This window comes from Anabrus simplex, chromosome 12, assembly GCF_040414725.1.
Source record: "Anabrus simplex isolate iqAnaSimp1 chromosome 12, ASM4041472v1, whole genome shotgun sequence".
In the NCBI taxonomy this organism is placed as follows: domain Eukaryota; kingdom Metazoa; phylum Arthropoda; class Insecta; order Orthoptera; family Tettigoniidae; genus Anabrus; species Anabrus simplex.
In genome coordinates, this window is record NC_090276.1 from 17,556,014 (window position 1) to 17,576,551 (window position 20,538).

General features: G+C 39.3%; 1 protein-coding gene across 1 annotated transcript in view; it reads right to left on the reverse strand.

Moving 5' to 3' along the window:
• Positions 1–20,538, reverse strand: part of Oseg6 (intraflagellar transport protein Oseg6) — a 152,642-nt gene that overhangs the window by 112,770 nt on the left and 19,334 nt on the right. Inside the window, exons 6-7 of the mRNA XM_067156768.2 lie at positions 14,071–14,244; positions 7,281–7,527 (exon numbers count right to left, since the gene is read on the reverse strand). Coding sequence (XP_067012869.2) covers positions 7,281–7,527; positions 14,071–14,244 — 421 coding nt within the window. The remainder of the gene's footprint in view (positions 1–7,280; positions 7,528–14,070; positions 14,245–20,538) is intronic.

Genomic DNA, 20,538 nt, shown 5'->3' on the forward strand with positions numbered 1-20,538 from the left:
TATGGAACAACTGAATGGGTCAAGATTGAGAAAGGTGTACGTCAAGGCTGCATATTGTCACCTTACTTATTCAACTTATATGCAGAGTATGTGATGAGGAATGCCAAATTAGATGAAACAGAAACTGGAGCTAAAATTGGTGGGATACATATAAATAACCTTAGATATGCTGATGACACCACCCTGTTGGCAGAAAGTGAAGAACAACTTAAGTATCTACTAATGAAGGTGAAAGAAGAAAGTGCAAAAGCTGGACTAAGGTTGAATGTCAAGAAAACAAAGATCATGGCAACTAAACCTATCACCTCCTGGCATATAAATGGTGAAACAATGGAGGTTGTTCGTAGTTTCATCTACTTGGGCTCCAAAATAACTGCTGATGGCGATTGCAGCCATGAAATTAAGAGACGCTTGCTCCTTGGGAGGAAGGCAATGGCCAACCTTGATAACGTTTTCAAGAGTAGAGACGTAACTTTAAGAATGAAGATTCGTATAGTGAAGGCTATGGTCTTCCCAGTAGCAATGTACGGAAGCGAAACCTGGACAGTAAGAAAGGCTGAGCGCCGAAGAATAGATGCATTTGAACTATGGTGTTGGAGAAAACTCCTTAGAGTTCCGTGGACTGCGAAGAGATCTAATAAGTCCATATTACAGGAAATCAACCCAGGCTGTTCACTGGAAGGTCAAATACTCAGGCAAAAACTAAAGTACTTCGGTCATATCATGAGAAAACATGATTCACTGGAAAAGACCTTAATGCTGGGGAAGACTGATGGTAACAGGAGAAGAGGGCGACAACGGATGAGGTGGATTGATGACATCAAGGAAGCCACGGCTCTCAATTTAGAAAGACTTCGGAAAATTGTATACGACAGGAAGAAATGGCGCACTTTGGTCTATGGGGTCACGGAGAGTCGAAAGCGACTAAACGACTAACAACAACAACAACAAGTGAGCAATCGTCTTAATGAGGAAATCCACTAACAAGGTTTCATTGTATTTTCTCGTGTCTGGCTGAACTTCGGAAAGGATATTTCCATGTAAATTTACAACAAAAAGTTTATCATTGCTCTACTGATGCTTGAAATATGTACGAACTCAAGTTTTGAACATAATGATTGCCATTTCATACCGATTTTAATGTGTGTGGGGTTCCTCCCCCACAACATTTATGAAAAATCGGATATGACGTTAATCCACTATAACGAGTAAAGTTTCACCGCTATGAATTCTTGTTATAACGGACTTCTGTACAAGTCATATTTCATTCCCATCCTTACATATTCTCCGTAAACCTGCACACTAACATCAAAGGATTGTAGTAGGATTCAAGCCTGTGAAATGAAATTTCTTATAACTGCCCTCCAAAAGACACGACTTGATCATGTGAAAAATGATTTGATCCGATCTAACCTGGGTCTAAACGCACCGATGGAGGAAAGACTTAGGTCATCCAGACTTAAATGGTTTGGGCATGTTAAATGAATGAATAACACAAGGTTACCATATGCTTATTTGGAAAAGAGAATAACAGGCAGAAGACCAGGTGGAAGACCAAGAAGATGGATGGGCCAACTGAGGAAAGATGTGGAGAGAAGAGGATGGAATTGGGAATCTGTCATGGACAACAAAATCTTTTTGAATAGGCAACTTTGGAAGACGCCCATTTTCAAACACCCCACCCGGCTCGCTGGATGGGCAACCCGATGATGATGATGATGATGATGAAGTAATGTTAGATAATGCTGTTTGAATTTAAAAAAACAACTAACATGTTTACCACAGAAGCCATTGGATTGATACTACTACAATTTTTCAGAATGAAATTGAACACACACGTTCACGCTGTCTCGGAATTAGAAAAAATACTAATGAGTAACATATAATTTTACAAAATTTATTCCACCTACTCAATACTGTACAATAATTGCAATGTCTATAAATACATTACAATATGTTATCAAGGGACTAGTTTCAACTCTATGTGGGTCATCATCAGCCGAAATAAGATATACTTTTGATTTGCCGATGTCCTAAAACAAAGTTACATTGTGAAAATAAAAATTAAAAGAGCGAACTGTGTATGTGGTGCGGTAATATACATAGAAAATGGTGGAGTGGATGAAATGTTGATTAGATAAAATTATGTTGTACTGATCAATGGCAAATAAAATTTCAGGTTTACATATGTTGGAATTAGACTGTAAGAATAGTATCACAATGATTTTCTACAATGATGATTAAAATATTGCCCTTTTTTTAGTGAATACTTTAAAATAGCACATTAAAAATGTAAGATGCCAGTCTGAATACAAAGTCCAGATGCTTCTACTGAGTGCATCTTCACATAGAAAATTGAATGTTGAACATTGGTGCAGAGGGTGTCTGTCTTGCTTAAGGCCCAATATTTCTGATACAGAAAATAAATGTAGGCAAAAAAAAACCATGTGACTTCTTATAATATAATGGATTCTTCCTGTGATATGAGGAGAATTCCCAATCTAAGTTGGAACCAATAGAACCTAATGATGAAAAAATAGAATTAACGCAATATTTTTTAAAGAAAGGAATGACGAAAAACGAAGAAAAGGAATGAGTACTTGCCTTGCACGCAATGTGAAGGACTTGACTTCCTTGAGCACACCAAAATTAACAACAAATTCGATAATATCCTCTTCTGGGCCAGGTATGTTGATGATGTTCTAGCAATTATAAATGAAAAATCAACTGACGCTCCCACCACCCTTCAAGGGCTAAACAGCATCGACTCCCATATCAAATTCACTTTGGAATCAGGAACAGATCAAATGATCAACTTTCTAGATCTAACCATCATAAGACATCCAGATTCTTTAACCTATAAAATTTATAGAAAACGTACCCAATCCGCAGTTACTATTCGTCAAGTTTCAACTCGCCCCCAACCTCATAAAAGAGCAACATATAATAGCCTAGTTCACCAAGCATTCAACATACCCATGGCCAAGAAAGATCTTTTCATTGAATTGAATACTATTCGCAGTATAGCAAAATTAAGTGGTTTCGGTAGCCACTTCATAGAAGGTATAATCAATAAACATAAATTTTGTCCTAAAACAATACTTAAGAAAGAACTACCGAAATACGAATCCTTTCCCACTTTTACTTTTAATAACGAAATTCATAGGATCACTAATATTTTCAAGAGAAAAGGCATAAAAATAGCATTCAAAAACAATAATAACAGTAGACACGTTCTACATAAGACATCACATATCAACAAGATCAACAGGTACGCAAAATCAAGTGTTTACACGCTCAAATGTAACTCATGCACTAATATTTCTTACGTAGGGCAAACCACAAGAGGTTTTAATATAAGATATTCCGAACACATAATGCAGTCAAATATAATAAATTTTCGGCTATCAGCCAACATATGGTCAATTACAATCATAAAATCATGAATATTGAACAAGACATGGACATTCTCGAAATAGCTAACAAGGGCCCTCTGCTTAATATAATCGAGAACTTCTTTTATATACACCTGGACCAGTATTTTAATGATAACTATAACCTTAACGAAATAACGGAAAAGTCCAATATTTTATTTGATTTATTCATTACTTATTTCAGGAAAAACAATATAGCGGATCAAAAATATTTCTTTAATTAAAGGTCCTTTGTCGATACAATCACCATCATTCCTCCACCCTTCGGCCCTGCTTTAAGCCACTTCCCAACACCCCGCCCCTCCCTTCGCACGTCACCCGCTCCACTGGGTTGCTCCTCCCTTCACCAGCTTTCCTCCCCTCCTATTCCTTGTCATTCACATTACTCTAGTTGCACACTACCGGCCAAGTCGTTCACACTGCGTGCAAGGTGAGTACTCAATGTTTTTTTCTTTGTTTTTCGCCATTCCTTTCTTTAAAAAATCTCGCGTTAATTCTATTTTTTCATCATCAGGTTTTACTGGTTCCAACTTGGATTGGGAATTCTCCTCATATCACAGGAAGAATCCATTATATTATGAGAAGTTGCATGGTTTTGCCTACATTTATTTTCTGTATCAGAAATATTGGGCCTTAAGCAAGACAGACACGCTCTGCGCCAATGTTCAACATTCAATTTTCTACGTGAAGATGCACGTGAAATATAGAACTCAACAGAAGCATCTGGACTTTGTATTCAGACCAGCATCTTACAGTACACTTTTAATGTCCTACTTTAGAGTATTCACTAATAAAGGGGCATTGTAAAAAATCGTTGTGATACTATTCTTACAGTCTAATTGCAAAATATGTAAACCTGAAATTTTATTTGTCATTGATCAGTACAACATAATTTTATCTATCAACATTTCATCCACTCCACCATTTTATATGTATATTACCGCACCACATACACAGTTCACTTTTTTAATTTTTATTTTCACAATGTAATTTTGTTTTAGGACATCGGCAAATCAAAAGTGATCTTATTTAGGCTGATGATGACCCACATAGAGTTGAAACTAGTCCCTTGATAACATATTGTAATGTATTTATAGACATTGCAATTATTGTACAGTATTGAGTAGGTGGAATAAAATTTGTAAAATCTGGGCGAGTTGGCTGTGTGGTTAGAGGCGTGTGGCTGTGAGTTTGAATCAGGGAGATAGTGAGTTCAAATCCCACTGTCAGCAGCCCTGAAGATGGTTTTCCATGGTTTCCCATTTTCACACCAGGCAAATGCTGGGGCTGTACCTTAATTAAGGCTGCAACCGCTTCCTTCCAACTCCTACGCCTTTCCTATCCCATCGTCGCCATGAGATCTATCTGTGTCGGTGCGACGTAAAACCACTAGAGAGAGAGGAAAAAAAAGTAAAATTATATGCAATCTTAATTCAATACGGAACCAATAATGAAATTCATAACCTTGAATACTAACGGGTAGCCCATAGTATGGAAATCTATGAAAACTCAAGTTTTAAACAAAATGATTGCCGTTTCATACCAATTTTAATGAGTGTGGGTTCCTCCCCCACTGCATTTATGAAAAATCAGATATAACATCAATCCGCTATAGCGAGAAATTAGTAACAGTTCTCGATTTATTGTTAATCCGTGTGCTTTCAAATGTTCATTCTAGGTGTTCAGCCTCTCTTGGACTTCCTTCTCTGTATTTCCCCAAATTACTACATCATCTGCAAATGCAAATGCAGTGATGTCCATATTGTTCTTCTGCTTAATTTCTTTCATGACTTCATCCATGACAGTGATAAAAAGTAAGGGTGAAAGAGTACTCCTTTAGTGGTTTGGAACCAATCAGAATTACCGTTTCCTATCTGTACGCAACTGCAGCAGTCTTCGTAAAGCAATTTAACTTTCTGGATAAGCCCTTTGGGTACATTTTTCTTTCTTAAGCATTCCCATATAGTCTTCATTGGAACACTATCAAATGCTTTTTCGAGATCCAAAAACACCAGTGTTAAGTCTTTGCCCGTCTCCCAATGCTTTTCTAACAGTATTCTAAGTGCAAATATGAGATCGGTAGTTGATCGGTGTTCTCTGAATCCATATTGTTCTTCCTGAAGTTGTGGTTCTATTATTTTCCTTAGCCTTTTTTCAAGTATTTTCTCAAATATTTTCAAACCATGAGACAATAAAGTGATCCCTCTATAATTGCTACATTTCTTCCGGCTTCCGTTTTTGAAGAGAGGTATTATCATTCCCTTTTTACAATCATCTCGGACTTTCCCATCCTTCCATATTGCATTAATTACTCTATGAAGCCACTGTATTCCTACCGCACCAGTTGCTTTGATCATATCTGCACTGACTTCATCAAATCCTGTTGATCTTTCTTTGGGTATACTATTAAGGGCCGTCACTACTTCCTTCCATGTTGGCGGACTCTCTTGGTCAGGCTCATCATTGCAGCTTAAACTGACCTGCGTGGTTACATCATTGGAGTCTCTCCCAGTACTGTTGTATAAATTATCAAAATAGGATTTCATGATCTTCCTTATTTCTGTCTCTTCTCTAAATATGTTACCATCTGGTTCCTCTATTGCTGTTATGTATTCATTGTCTCTTCTTATATTCGAATTGTTCGGTAAAGTAGTTTAGAATTAGCTTTGCTGTCTTGCTCTAGTTTATCTGTGAAATCAGTCCAAGCTTTCTGTTTTTCTTCAGCCACAATTTTCTTTACTCGTAGCTTCTGATCTCTGTATTTCTGCTGCAGTTTGTTTACACTAGATTCATTCCTTTGACTTCCTTTTTGCATTTCTTTGTCTCTGGCTTTCCTGGTTTCATTTTTCACATTCACAGCAATCTTTACCCGATCATTCCACCAAGAAGTTTCTTTTGCCTTCATTTTGCTATTAGTTTTACCACAAACTTCGACTCCAGCTCCGACAATGCTTTCTTTGAATCTAGTCCACTTGAAGTTGCCTTCTTGTAATGCATCTGATGGTAATTTATTGGTCACTTTTTTTGTGTATTCAACTTGTTTCTCTGCCTTCTTTAGCTCCCATGTCTTGATTTTTGGTTTCCTGTATTTCTGAGGTCTATAAATTTCAATGTGCTTTATTGTTGCGAGGAGAAGTCTGTGGTCACTGTCCAGGCTTTCACTTGGTATAACTCTGACATCACATATCGTCTTTCCTGCTTCATTGTCTGATATAAAATAATCTATCAGAGTTTTAGTATCTCCATTCCAACTGTATCTTGTTAGTTTATGACTTAGCTGCTTCTGAAACCAACTGTTGTTTATTCTCAAGCCATTCCTTACACATAGATCTAGAAGACTTTCTTCTTCTGGGTTCCTGTCTCCATAACCATATGGACCTAGTACATTTTCATATCCAAGCCTGTCTGATCCAACTTGAGCATTTAGATCTCCCATTACTATGATATTTTCCTCTCTTTCTATAGCTTCTTCTAAATCAGTTCGGAATTGTTCTTTTTCCTCTTTGTTATAGCCAGTCTGTGGGGCATACACCTGGACTACTGTCAGCCCACATTTGTTAACAGAGATGTTCAACTTAATAATTCTTTCATTAACATATATTACCTCACTGATGACATCAATGTCCTCTCTTAATATAAAATCTACACCATTTTTTGCTTCTGTTTTGTTACCATTCCATCAATGTGTTAAAAATGTCAAATGACTAGTAATTGAAAAAAATCAAGAACAGTATCAAATTATTTCTTAAATACATAAATTCTTCATTTTCAGTTTTGAAAGCAAACATACCACAATCATACCTTCCTTGGGATAACCTCAATTCTAAACTCTGATACTTAACCTACCTTGTTCTCTATATCAAATGCAAACAGTGTCATCTCGGTCAGACTGGTGAGGACAGCTATCTGAGAACCTTGTACGGATGAAACCATTGGGAGCCTAGAGAGAAACACATGCACCGAGCCACTTCTCCCTGTTATTGCAAGGAGTTGTCCATCCTCACTCCACGCAAGACGCTCAACGCTGGATTCTTCTTCCAAGGTGAGTACGCCAGAAGTTTCCTGCAGGTTGGCCATGTCGTGAATTTTCACCCTGCCCACCAGAGAGGTAATAATGAGATTTCAATCCATCCAATCAAGACTTATAACAAGCGGAAAAAATCAAAATAGTGGGAAACATTTGACTAGATCGCTCCGGAAACTGAACATGCACATTCACAAGTTAAAAGAAAGTATAAAATGGTTCAACCTTTCAATACTATTAAAATAAGAAATGTAAGTTTACATTCCTATTTAATTAAAATTGGTACCGGTTTCGACCAGTATGTTTGGTCATCATCAGCCGATCACAAATAAGTGTAAAACAATGCACAGATAAATAAATTGCTAAGTATAAAGAATTCTGAAGATTGCTGATAGTGAAGCACTAAAATCTTTAGGGAGTACTGTGTGTTGAAAAATAGTCAATCACATGCACTATAACACAATGTTATGAAAAAAAGTCTAAAATCAAATACGTATTTATCAGCTGCAGTTTATAAGGCATTGTATAACTTTAAGGATCAGCACTGCGTGTCAATCATGAAGAAGTCATGGGTCAAGAACGTTAGTAAGACATAAGCGTAAGAGAGCAATGTATGGAAAGAGGTTCAAAATCAAATACGTATCCAAATATAGTACGGTTCTGAGCAAATTCTGAAGAGTTCAATCGCAGTTTATGAGGCATTGTATAATTTTAGGGAATAACACTGCCCATCGATAGATCCAAAAATGATGATGAAGTTGCCAATCAAATCCTCAAATGTACTATGTAGCAAGTTCCTGAAGAGAAGATTGGCACTGTGCTTCCAAAAGTTTTTGGATCTATCGACAAGCAGTGCTATTTCCTAGAATTTGCTCCGTGCTATATTTAGATACGTATTTGGTTCTGGACCTCTTCCCATACAGTGCTCTCTTACGCTTATGTCTTACTAACATTCTTGATCCATGACGTCTTCATGATTGACACACAGTGCTGATCCTTAAAATTATACAATGCCTTATAAACTGCAGCTGATAAATACGTATTTCATTTTAGACTTTTTTCATAACATTGTGTTACAGTGTTTCATAAACTGCATGTGATTGACTATTTTTCAACACACAGTACTCCCTAGAAATTTTAGTGCTTCACTATCAGCAACCTACAGAATTCTTTATACTTCGCAATTTATTTAACTGTGCATTGTTTTACACTTATTTGTGATCGGCTGATGATGACCAAAAATACTGGTCGAAACCAGTACCAATTTTAATTAAAAAGGAATGTAAACTTAAATTTCTTATTTTAATAGTATTGAAAGGTTGAACCATTTTATACTTTAACATATTAGTGAACTCACTTCAATATGGAGCAATATGAAATTTTTATCCATTCACAACTATCGGATTTAAAAACTAACAAGTAAGCCGCAGTATGAAAATCATCCATGAAAAACGTAAGTTTTGAACTAACTGAAGTTTTTAATTCTTTAAGAAAAATCTTTTATCAAAATATCGGAAACAACATCCGTTACAGTAAATACATTTCAAGCCATTATGAATTCTTGCTATAATGGACTTTTACTGTATTAATACACTGATCAGCCAGAACGTTATGACCACCTATCTAATAGTCAGTATGTCCACCTTTGGCACGGATAACAGCGGCGACGTGTCTTGGCATGAAAGCAATCAGGCCCTGGTAAGTTGCTGGAGGGAGTTGGCACCACATCTGCACACACAAGTCACCGCAAATTTCCAGGCAGTGGGGCGATGAGCCCTGACACTACGTTCAATCACATCCCAGATGTGTTCGATCGGGTTAAGATCTATCGAGTTGGGAGGCCAGCATGTCAATTGCAACTCGCCACCATGTTCCTCGAACCACTCCATCACACTCCTGGCCTTATGACATGGCGCACTGAAAAATGCCACTGCCGTTGGGAACCATGATCATCGTGAAGCGGTGTATGTGGTCTGCAACCGGTGTACAATACTTCTCGGCTGTCATGGTGCCTTGCACGAGCTACACTGGACCTATGGATGCTCACGTGAATGTTTCCCAGAGCATAAAAGATCCGCTGCCAGCTAGTCTCCGCCCCGCAATACAGGTATCAAGGAGTTGTTCCCCTGGAAAACGACAGATTTGCACCCTCCCATCGGCATGATGAAGAAGGTATCGGGATTCATCAGACCATGCAATGCTCTGCCACTACGCCAACGTCCAGTGACGATGGTCAGGTGCCCATTTCAGTCATAGTTGCTGATGTAATGGTGTAAACATTGACAAATGCATCGGTCTTCGGCTGTGGAGGTTCATCCTTAGGAGTGCTCGGTACATTGTGTGTTCAGACAGACTTGTACTCTGCCCTGCATTTGAGTCAGATGTTAATTCCACCACAGTTCGCTGCCTGTCCTGTTTTACCAGTCTGCTCAGCCTACGATGTCCGACATCTGTAATGAGGGCTGGCCGCCCAATCCCTCAACATTTGGATGTGGTTTCACCTTGGTTTTGCCACTTGTTGAAGACACTCACCACAGCACTCCTCAAACACCTGATAACTCAGTTTCTGTAATGCTCGAGCCGAGCCTCTGGGCCATCACAATCTGCCCTCAATCAAACTCGGATAGATCGCACACCTCCCCCATTCTACACACGGACACCATGCTCACTGACACTACATGCATCGTGCATGTGTCTGACTAGCAGTCATTCCTCGTCAGCTGATGCTGCTATCGCCTGGACGGCTTTATATCGAAAGTAGGTAGGTGGTCATAATGTTCTGGCTGATCAGTGTACTTAACAAAAAAAACCCTTTTTTTTTCTTTTCAAAATTTCATTTCTTTAGGTTAGGGTGAGAGGATTATTCAATGGCAGAAATTATTTGCATATATACAGTGTGTACTGTAATTTGGTCAAGAGATCACAAAGATAAGTTTGGCCACCGATATGCTGACATTACTGCTGTATGCCTCAATAGGTTACAGTCAAGACATCCTCTACACCAGAAACTTCGATCTGGTTCAACATAGGTTGCATGACTGGAAACTGTTTGTTCCTCCAGCATTTCACGATATGTCATCAACCACAATCACAGACCCAGGTTTCAAGCATCCATGTGGGAAATGGTCAAGATTAAATCATATCAGGACCAACTCTGGTGTATGTGTAGACTCTTTGTTCAAATGGAACAAGATAAGAGGCGAATAGGGCAAGAATTAGAAAACTAGATTTGGCTTACAGGTTAACCCAGAAGAGATACAACAAAAGAGCAATATCTTACAAGGCAAAACTCAGACACTACAGCACAGTGATAGTCAGAGGATCTCTACGCTTCAGAGAGCCTGACAATGAATAAAAAAGGTGAGCTTCAAGATCTCGAAAAAAAGGAGAGGAGAATCTTAAGAAAAATTTTAGGACCACAGAAAAATGCTGATGGGGAGTTGAGGAATAGAAAAAATGATGACCTCTATAAATACATCGCAAAAATCACTGTCATCATGCAAAAGCGAAGGCTAAAATTCTATGGGCATCCAGAAAGAATGGATGAGAAACGGCTAACTAAGAAAATATTCAAGTACATCACTGGACTGAAAGCTTCGATAAAGTGGGTGGAAGAGGTAAAAAGAGATGCAATAGAAGGTGGACTTACAATGGATATGGTTCACAACAGAAAAGAATTTAGAAGCCAAGTGACAGCATCAAATCATTCCAGGAGAAAGCACCAAAATGTAGATCCAAACTGGTCATATCTGAGGAAGAAAGGAAGATCAGAAGTGAAAGGATGAAGAGGTTCTGGGAGAAGAAGCCTTCAGTTCAATGCGGTCCATAGGCGGCTTAATTCAGAAACAAGAAGAAGGAACCAGATAACCCCTCCGCAGAGTGATTGCAGGTCTGACTGACTGACTGACAGACAGACAGACAGACAGACAGACAGATGGTGAAGCATATCACAGAGCAATGTGCCACTCGAGCCTATAGAGGAGAAAATTCTGATTTTATCTTCCTGACTTCTGAATTTTTTTCTTCTTGTTTGGTATATTTGGGTCTTTTAGATATGATTACATACCATACACCTAATAATAATGTTACCACATTGATAATGGTATGCTTTTAGACATGACAGTGGGATGGGTTCCTTATAGGACTATGTGACATAACTGCTTTTTCATTTATTTATATAATTGGGCCAATGAATGTACGATTTTTAACATGAAACTGAACGTTCTTATGGTTCGCATTCCATGTAAAACTCAAGGTCATGTGGCTATGATCATGATATCAATTGTCACTTAAAACAAGAAGCTTGCATGCTTCGCTTACTCTTATTGTCATTAGTGCAAGTCCATCGGTTTCAGTCTGTTTCTAGAATGCCAACCACTGGAGAGGAGATGAAACAGTCGTCCACACAATAATAACAATAATTATTATTATTAACAAATACATCACAAATGAGAAATATCCCGGTGGCAATGGTTACTTACAGTAGTGTAATAATGAAATAAAGTTAACATAATTACCCAACAAACAAACAAACAAACAAACAAACTAACAAGAGTACAAAAAGAAATCCCATGGAAAGAAAATATTACAAGATATACTACTAGTTTAATGTTCTAAATTCAGCATCATCATGTACAAATTTTCACACAACTTAAGTATTTCCAGTATCTATGTCTTGACTATAGCCTGAAAGTTATCTATTCAAACTATCTCCAGCTCTTGCTTGAACCAACAGGTAATTTTCCACATTAGAACAACGTTTATCATCCTCTAGCCCAGGAGAATGAATGTGCGGTCAACATCATAGAGCTTCATTTTACCTTACACACAATTCTTTATTACAGAAACTGACCCCCATCAGGCTTACCATAAGACACAGTATACTTAAACAATTGTATTAATATCAAATGTCAAAGTTTCTAGAAGGAAACCATAATTTAATTTCATCAACTGCAAATGTTAAGAACATTTAAGCTCTTTAGGCATTTTCAAACGTGAAATTACCAGTGTTTCGCCGCAGTGTGCCAATGGGCTTATCAGTTGGATTGCTACCCCTGGCGGCTAGTCCGCTGTTGACAAACCACTGAAAGCCTCTCTTATGTAGGACAGTGCAGCGACATTGCGCATGTGCCTCCACTTGTATAAATACCTGTCTTTGGCCTTCATATAATAATTTAGAAAAAGTTTCCTAGAAGGAAACCATAATTTAGGAGCCTTAGGCCTTTATTATCAAAAATAAGGTTCCCAGAAGGAAACCATAATTTAGAAACCTTATTTTTAATACAAGTGGAGGCACATGCTTCCCCCTAGTGCACTGCCAATGCATTATCCTGCTTAAGAGGCTTGTAGTGGTGTCTCAACGGCGCACTAGTCGCCAGTGTCTTGGAAAGGTGTAGCAATCCAACTTATGAGCCCACTGCTACACTGGGGCGAAACGCTGGTAATTTCACGATTAGAAGAGCCTAATTGGTTTTAAATATATTACTGACAAAGATAGTTTCTCAGGATCACCTCCCCAGCAAGGAAGCTCTCCTTCAATTGAAATTCCTTCCGGATATCAATCATCAATGTTGATAGAATTCCTCTTGCAACCATCGATAAACAGTGCTAGATTTCTAAAAACACTGGTTCTTGATGAGGACGCTGACAAGATAAGCCAACTGTTTCCTGAGGTTCATGTCTAGTGGCCGTTGTTCACTAGTACTGGTTGTATTGTTGGGTCAAAAAGAGAACACAGATGACTTTGTTTGTCAATAAGTTACTCTTGAAGCTAAGCAATGAACTTTCTCATAAACCTCTCAACCTTCATAATGGAAAACATAGGCTATATAGCCTTGTATTGTATGACACACATTTGTAAGTAATGAACCAAATGAAGGCCAAGGAAATGTACAATTTTTTGTTGTTGTTGTTGCTAGTTGCTTTACGTCGCACCGACACAGATAGGTCTTATGGCGACGATGGGACAGGAAAGGGCTAGGAGTGGGAAGGGAGCGGCCGTGGCCTTAATTAAGGTACAGCCCCAGCATTTGCCTGCTGTGAAAATGGGAAACCATGGAAAACCATGGGGTTTGAACCTACTATCTCCCGAATACTGGATACTGGCCGCACTTAAGCGACTGCAGCTATCGAGCTCGGTACCAATATTTCAGTCTCAACACAGGCATGCCTGATGGAGTTGTCCCCTTCACTCCTAACAATTAAATCTGTACTTTATTTGGGACAGCATACTAAATGGGAGCATCTGAATGGGAATTTAGAGTACAAAAGCTCCTTAGAAAAAATGTTTAAGGCAAAAGAATCTGAATTACAATTTGCTTTACACTGCGCCAACACAGATAGGTCTTAAGGCAATGAAGGAATAGGAAAGGCGTAGGAGTGGGAAAGGAAGCGGCCACGGCCTTAATTAAGGTACAGCCCCAGCATTTGCCTGGTGTGAAAATCGGAACCGCGGAAAACCATCTTCAGGGCTGCCAACAGTGAGGGTTGAACCCACTATCACCCGGATGCAAGCTCACAACATGGTCAACTAGCCTGGTGAATCTGAACTTAAGTCTAACTAAATTTTTCTTACCATAACAATAATACTTTTGATCATTTGAAGTGACTCACATGTTGTCCCCACAAGAAGCCACTTTCCCAAGCTTAGTACAAATAGCAATGTCGCTAAGATTGTCACGATGATTCTTCACTTGAAACAGCTCTTGTCCCACCTCTTTGATGTGTGTAGAAATTGCCACAAAGTAGCCAGCACTGAAACCCAGCAATATGTAGCCATCTCCAAACCTAAAAAATGGAAAATAAGAACTATACAATGGCAAGGTACCAGGCAGTTATTAACAGTCACACCATCACTGTCAACCTATTACAAAGAAAAAAAGAGCAGAAAGGTACATTTAACCCTTTGAGCGCCGCGTGCTATTACGGTTTTCCTACCGCTGAGCGCCAATGCCAGTTCCCGTTTTTTGCAAGCTTTTGTTTGATCACTCACAGTTCAGCTGTTATTGTAGGTAGAAACTTGAAATTTTTGTTATTATTTCACTAATATGATTGCCTATACAAATAAAGCTTTACTCAGTTCATTTATGACCATTAGTAAATATCTGGTGGCCAAAACCCAAAAATATTAATTAAAAATAAAACAAAACAAAAGTTTAACAATCAATTTTAGGTAGAATAAATTTTTTTTTTATACAGTACATCATGAACACATTTATTGAATAGTACAACCTACTATGAAGCTATATTGAAGATTTCATTACTTTTGTATCTAAAATAAATCTGTAGTAAAAGTAATTCGTTTACTTATCCAAATGAGACAAAAATACAAGTCTAATAACACTCGTTTGGTTTATATGTCAATACTAATGAGATACGGTACAAACTTCTTTTACATAACATACTACAAATAATAATAACAACAACAACAGGTGGTGGTGGTGATTATTGTTTTAAGAGGAAGTACAACTAGGCAACCATCCTCTGTATAACACTAATCAGAGAGAAAAATGGAAGGGATCCGACACTTCAAAAAATGAAGGTATAGGCCAAAGAAAGACAAGGGCCACGAAGGGCGTGAATATGGAAGACTCCCTAGCCCTCGCAAACCTAATAACGTCGGGGTTGGAAAAGAACAAGAGTTGACCAAGGGAGGTCGGATAGGGCAGATGAAATTGAGGAGCCTGGCACAAGTAAGTGGAAGCAATGCCAGGACCCACCTAAGGGCCCCGTGGTCGCCAACCCACGCTCAAAAGTTCAGAGCCCCTGGGGCCCCTTTTAGTCGCCTCTTACGACAGGCAGGGGATACCGTGGGTGTTATTCTACAGCCCCCACTCACAGCGGGACAACAACAACAACAACATAATAATAATAATAATAATAATAATAATAATAATAAAAATTCCCAAGACCTCTTTTTTTTTTGCTAGTTGTTTTACGTCGCACCGACACAGGTAGGTCTTACGGCGACGATGGGACAGGAAAGGGCTAGGAGTGGGAAGGAAGCGGCCGTGGCCTTAATTAAGGTACAGCCCCAGCATTTGCCTGGTGTGAAAATGGGAAACCACGGAAAACCATTTTCAGGGCTGCCGACAGTGGGGCTCGAACCTACTATCTCCCGAATACTGGATACTGGCCGCACTTAAGCGACTGCACCAAGACCTCTCAAACACGCTTATGTTTTGTCAAGGACAGTGGATATATAATCATTTTCACAGCAATAAATGAACAAGTAAAAGATCAAGAGCAACTTGACACAGAGCGGACAGCAAGACTGCCAGTGTTGTTGCCACGCCAAGTAAAGCGCGCTAATAAATATGCCTGCTGATTGGACTGATATACTGAAACAATGGCTTCGAAAATAAAAGAGGCTGTTTATTGCAAAAATAGTGTCTTTAACTAACTATATTGGGAAAGTCTGAAAGGAAATGACTGTCACTTTTAATAATAAAAAGTAAATACTGAACGTCCCTTTGAAAGGCGTTGGCATTTTTCATATGGAAACCAAACAGGCTTTCAAAAGGACATTGGCGCTTAGGGGGATAAAAACACACAGAGCTACATATCACACTAAAATCTTTTAACAGTACACAGACAATATAGGAAGCAGTGGAAATATACAAAAATTGCTATAGTTTTAACACTCTCGCAACCAAGCGCACAGATTTTATGGGCCACCTTCGTCCTAAAAATCGTCAAGCCCACAGTTTCTTTGGAGTCACTCATTTAAACAAATGTTCTTTTGTTAAGCGGTGTTTCTACAGGTCTGGACAGTGCCTCATACTGTTAGTAATCTTGCTGAGCAGGAGAAGACACTCCAGAAGACATATTTTCAAGGCTACGCCTTTCTCATGTCAGTGTTATTGCGCCACTTCATGCGTGGAAATGGAAGCTCGCCAAAGTTTATAGCGGAATGATATTGAGGATGTTTTGCTAATATAGATGATGAATTGGATGACTAAGAATATGAGGAAATAGAGGCAGGTATATTTGAAGGCATGTATTTGAAAAATACTACACAATAAGCACGGTATAAAATAATAATGAGCATTTATGAAACAATACAATTTCCTCCACTGTTTCACAGTTATGTATCCAAGCGGGTTATACTGAATGCTCTGATCACTCAAATCAGCTCCAGGGTTATGCATAGTTAGTGGTTTGGATACTTTCTTCTACAACCAAGAAGTGTGCTGCTAGGATACGCCATGTTTACAGCGCAAGAAGTAAGAAATCAAGTGGTAAACCTTCTCGTAAAAGAGACATGCCCCAAGTGTGAGCAGTGCGGTGTTGCATTGTGTACAGAGCCAGGCTTCAAAATATATCACACAAAGAAACAATATGATTCCGTGTTGTAATGTACCTAAAACTAATAATAATGGTGTAGTATATGGTACAAATTCAATCCATAGTAATAATAAGTGTGCAGGCCCCACAGTGTAGGGATAGCGTGCCTCTTATCCGAAAGTTCCGGGTTCAATTCCCGGCCAGGTCATGGATTTTTTACCTGGATTTGATGACTATTTTGAGGTCCACTCAGCCTACGTGATTACAATTGAGGAGCTATCTGACGGTGAGATGGCAGCCCCTGTCTAGAAAGGCAAGAATAACAGCCAAGAGAATTCGTCATGCTCACCACATGGCATCTCGTAATCTGCAGACCTTTGGCCTGAGCAGCGGCCGCTTAGTAGGCCATGACCCTTCGGGGCTGTTGCGCCATGGGTTTCATGATAATAAGTTATATGGTACAATTTTACGAACAGTGAACCTTTGTTGGACTTTTTTTAGTGACATTTATGTGGTTGAAAAATTTCCTGTAAAATTTGAGATTTATTGGAAATAATTATTGCGTTTTTGCAGAAGTATTAACCTTCAAAAGTTTGTAGCATAATTACAACACAAAATAAATTTAAATATCGCAGAAAATGTCTGGTTTCCAGGGACATGTACAGAAGACTGTCTGGTAGTAAGAGTGTTAACAGAGACACTGGTTATCAATTATCCAAAACCTAGTTGCCAGCTGTTACTGATTTGGGTAGGTAGGTCTCTTCTCTGCCCCTCATTGTCTCTATTTCAGTTTTTTTCAAATTTGTCCTCTCCTAACTAATGGATGGTTCAATCAAGGTGATGTTCAGGAATTCCAAGAGCTATAATCTAAAAGAGTAGTTTATTTTTGGGCTTGTGAGCTTCTGTTTCCAGTCATTCGACAGGGTCGGGGATGTAATTAATAAAGCCCCAATCTAGTGGCGAGGATAGGAATTGTGCCAACTGCGGAAGCCTGTCGCACTCTTCTGGGGCAATGATTAATGACCGAAAGATGAAAGGAAATGATATTGGGGAATGTTGTCAGAATGCATGATAACAGGGAAATCCAGAGTACCCAGAAAAAAACTGTCCTGCCTCCACTTTGTCCAGCACAAATCTCACATGCAGTGACAGGGATTTCGAACCACGGAACACAGCAGTGAGAAGCCAGCGTGCTGCCACCTAAGTCACGGAGTCTCTTGCTTCCTTGAATCAACCCTACAATTCCTTTTGAAAAGCATCAACAAAGTAAAGAAGTAGGGTAGTTTGGCTTTTAAATGAATATTAAACTTTCTTCAGCTTACCCAGTTTTTCCGAGGTTGCTGGAGCCACCCAGATTCATTCTGGTTTTGACTGGAAGTTTAAAGATGGATGTCCTTCCTGACGTCATATGATATTTGAGATGAAAATCTTCAACACAGTATCAACCGGAATTCGAACCCCAGCCTTCCGGGTAGAAAGCCAGCAGGTGAGTTAATCATGCATCCTGGCCTTCACAAAATTCATAGTACCATATCTGCTCGCATATAACTCACCACCGCGTATATCTTGCACCCCATTTTTACCATCTGAAATTGCAGGGAAAAAATCCCCACACATATCTCGCATTAATTTCTGATGTTGTCATAAAGACATACGGTACATACACAAAATAAAGTTTGGGTATTCCATGGACATGCCTACATCAAATATCAGGACTGTAACAATTGCTGTTACGGTACTCTGTAGATGATAGTATACTTAAAGAAGAAGCTGCATTTCTTTCTACCTGCAGAACCCTTGAGGCTAGCTGTTGTAACAAATATACCTAATTTGCAAACCCCCACCCCAAGGCCGCATTCCTAGCCAGTCAGTCCCACTTGGCCATCCTTCTCACTCTTCCATCTTTGTCAATATGCTTATCACTAGCTGTCCAGCAGAGCTGATCATGTGAACTGGGAGTGTTTCCCTGCCCAGGCAGTCTAGTGATTACGGTGGATGGGCGGGCGGGCGGGCGGATTGGATGGATTGGATGGATGGACGGACAGATACAGCTCTTGTCCACGACTGGGTCCGTATGGTGTGGGGAGCATGGCCAGCACGGTAATCAGTAAACATAATTTCCAATACTGTTACCACCCTGAACAGAAATATAGTCCAACCTGTCTTCCGCAGACACCGTCAGTTCTGTGGAAAAATGTCTGTTATGAGAAGTGTCCACTGAAACAAAGTTATCAAAGTTAATAGAATATTTTAATGGCAAAGAACATCCACCTAAAAAAGATGCTTAATTCTATGGTATTACTGTCTCAACAGTTAAGAGTATGCACGTCCCTTCCTTCTCAAGTTTAACTGAATTACTTGACCTTATCTTAAAGAAATTGGGGTATATGTTCCACCTAATCAACACTTCAATATCAGCGACAATCTGAGTTATGAATAGAATGATGCAAGATGAGCTGGAAAATCCCCTGGTAAGTTGTGAGTAAACAGTCACTGGTAGATTTCTTAGGCAACAAATCATCAGAATGTACCTATGATGACCATAACAAAAGGTCTGGAAAGAGACCTGTACACAAGAATGAACTTAACGGCTACTACAACATTATTATGTACATCTCTTTCTCGCTTTTCCTTGAACTCCAAATAGTATAAATATTCAAAAGAATGTCTGCAGAATGGTTTTGAAAGAAAGGGTGACATAGCCCGGTTTACAAAAGTATTGTGGAACATGTAAAGTGTCTGGTTAAGACAAGAGAGTAAGACAATGACTATGTCTGCTGTCAGGGGTTTGAGATTTCTGTGTAGTGAGGTGTCAGCTGAAGAAAGGTAGTGGTTTTTCTTTTTTTGCTAGTGGCTTCACGTCACACCAACACAGATAGGTCTTATGGCGATGATGGGATAGGAAAGGCCTAGGAGTTCAAAGGAAGCGGCCGTGGCCTTAATTGAGGTAAAGCCCCAGCATTTGCCTGGTGTGAAAATGGGAAACCACGGAAAACCATCCTCAGGGTTTCGAACCCACTATCTCCCAGATGCAAGCTCGCAGCCGCGCGCCCCTAACCGCATGGCCAACTTGCCCGGTAAAGGTATTGTTAGGTTTGATTTTTTTTGCTATTTGTTTTATGTCGCACTGACACAGATAGTTCTTATGGCGACGATGGGATAGCAAAGGTCTACGAATGGGAAGGAAGCGGCCGTGGCCTTAATTAAGGTACAGCCCCAGCATTTCACTGGTGTGAAAATGGGAAACCACGGAAAACCATCTTCAGGGCTGCCGTCAGTGGGGTTCGAACCCACTATCCCCCGGATGCAAGCTCACAGCTGTGCGCTCCTTACCGCACGGCTAACTCGCCTGGTAGTGTTAGGTTTATGGTCCATCCAATCAATACACTTCACTTCACAATGAAAACTATTTAATATTAAAATATATTAAACCTACTTTGGTCTGTAAAGTGATGTGTATTGATTGGGTGGACCATAAACCTAACATTAGTTCTTAATTTAAACTGTATCAATACGGATCTATACGATGAAGTTTGTACATTGTAACAATGAAGAAAGGTGTCCGTTAGAGCAGGTTCGACTGTACCAATGAAAAGGTGTCACATTTCACACACCTAGAATGCTGGCTAACACAAGACTGAGATCCAGATGTTGAAATCAAAACCTTAATCGACAGTGCAAGAAGAGTGTTTCTGAAATGAATACATTTTGTGCGGAACCACGACCTCGAATTTGAAACTCCTTGGCATAATTCCAATATAATTGGCCCGTTATTGCATAGTATATACTTTCCAG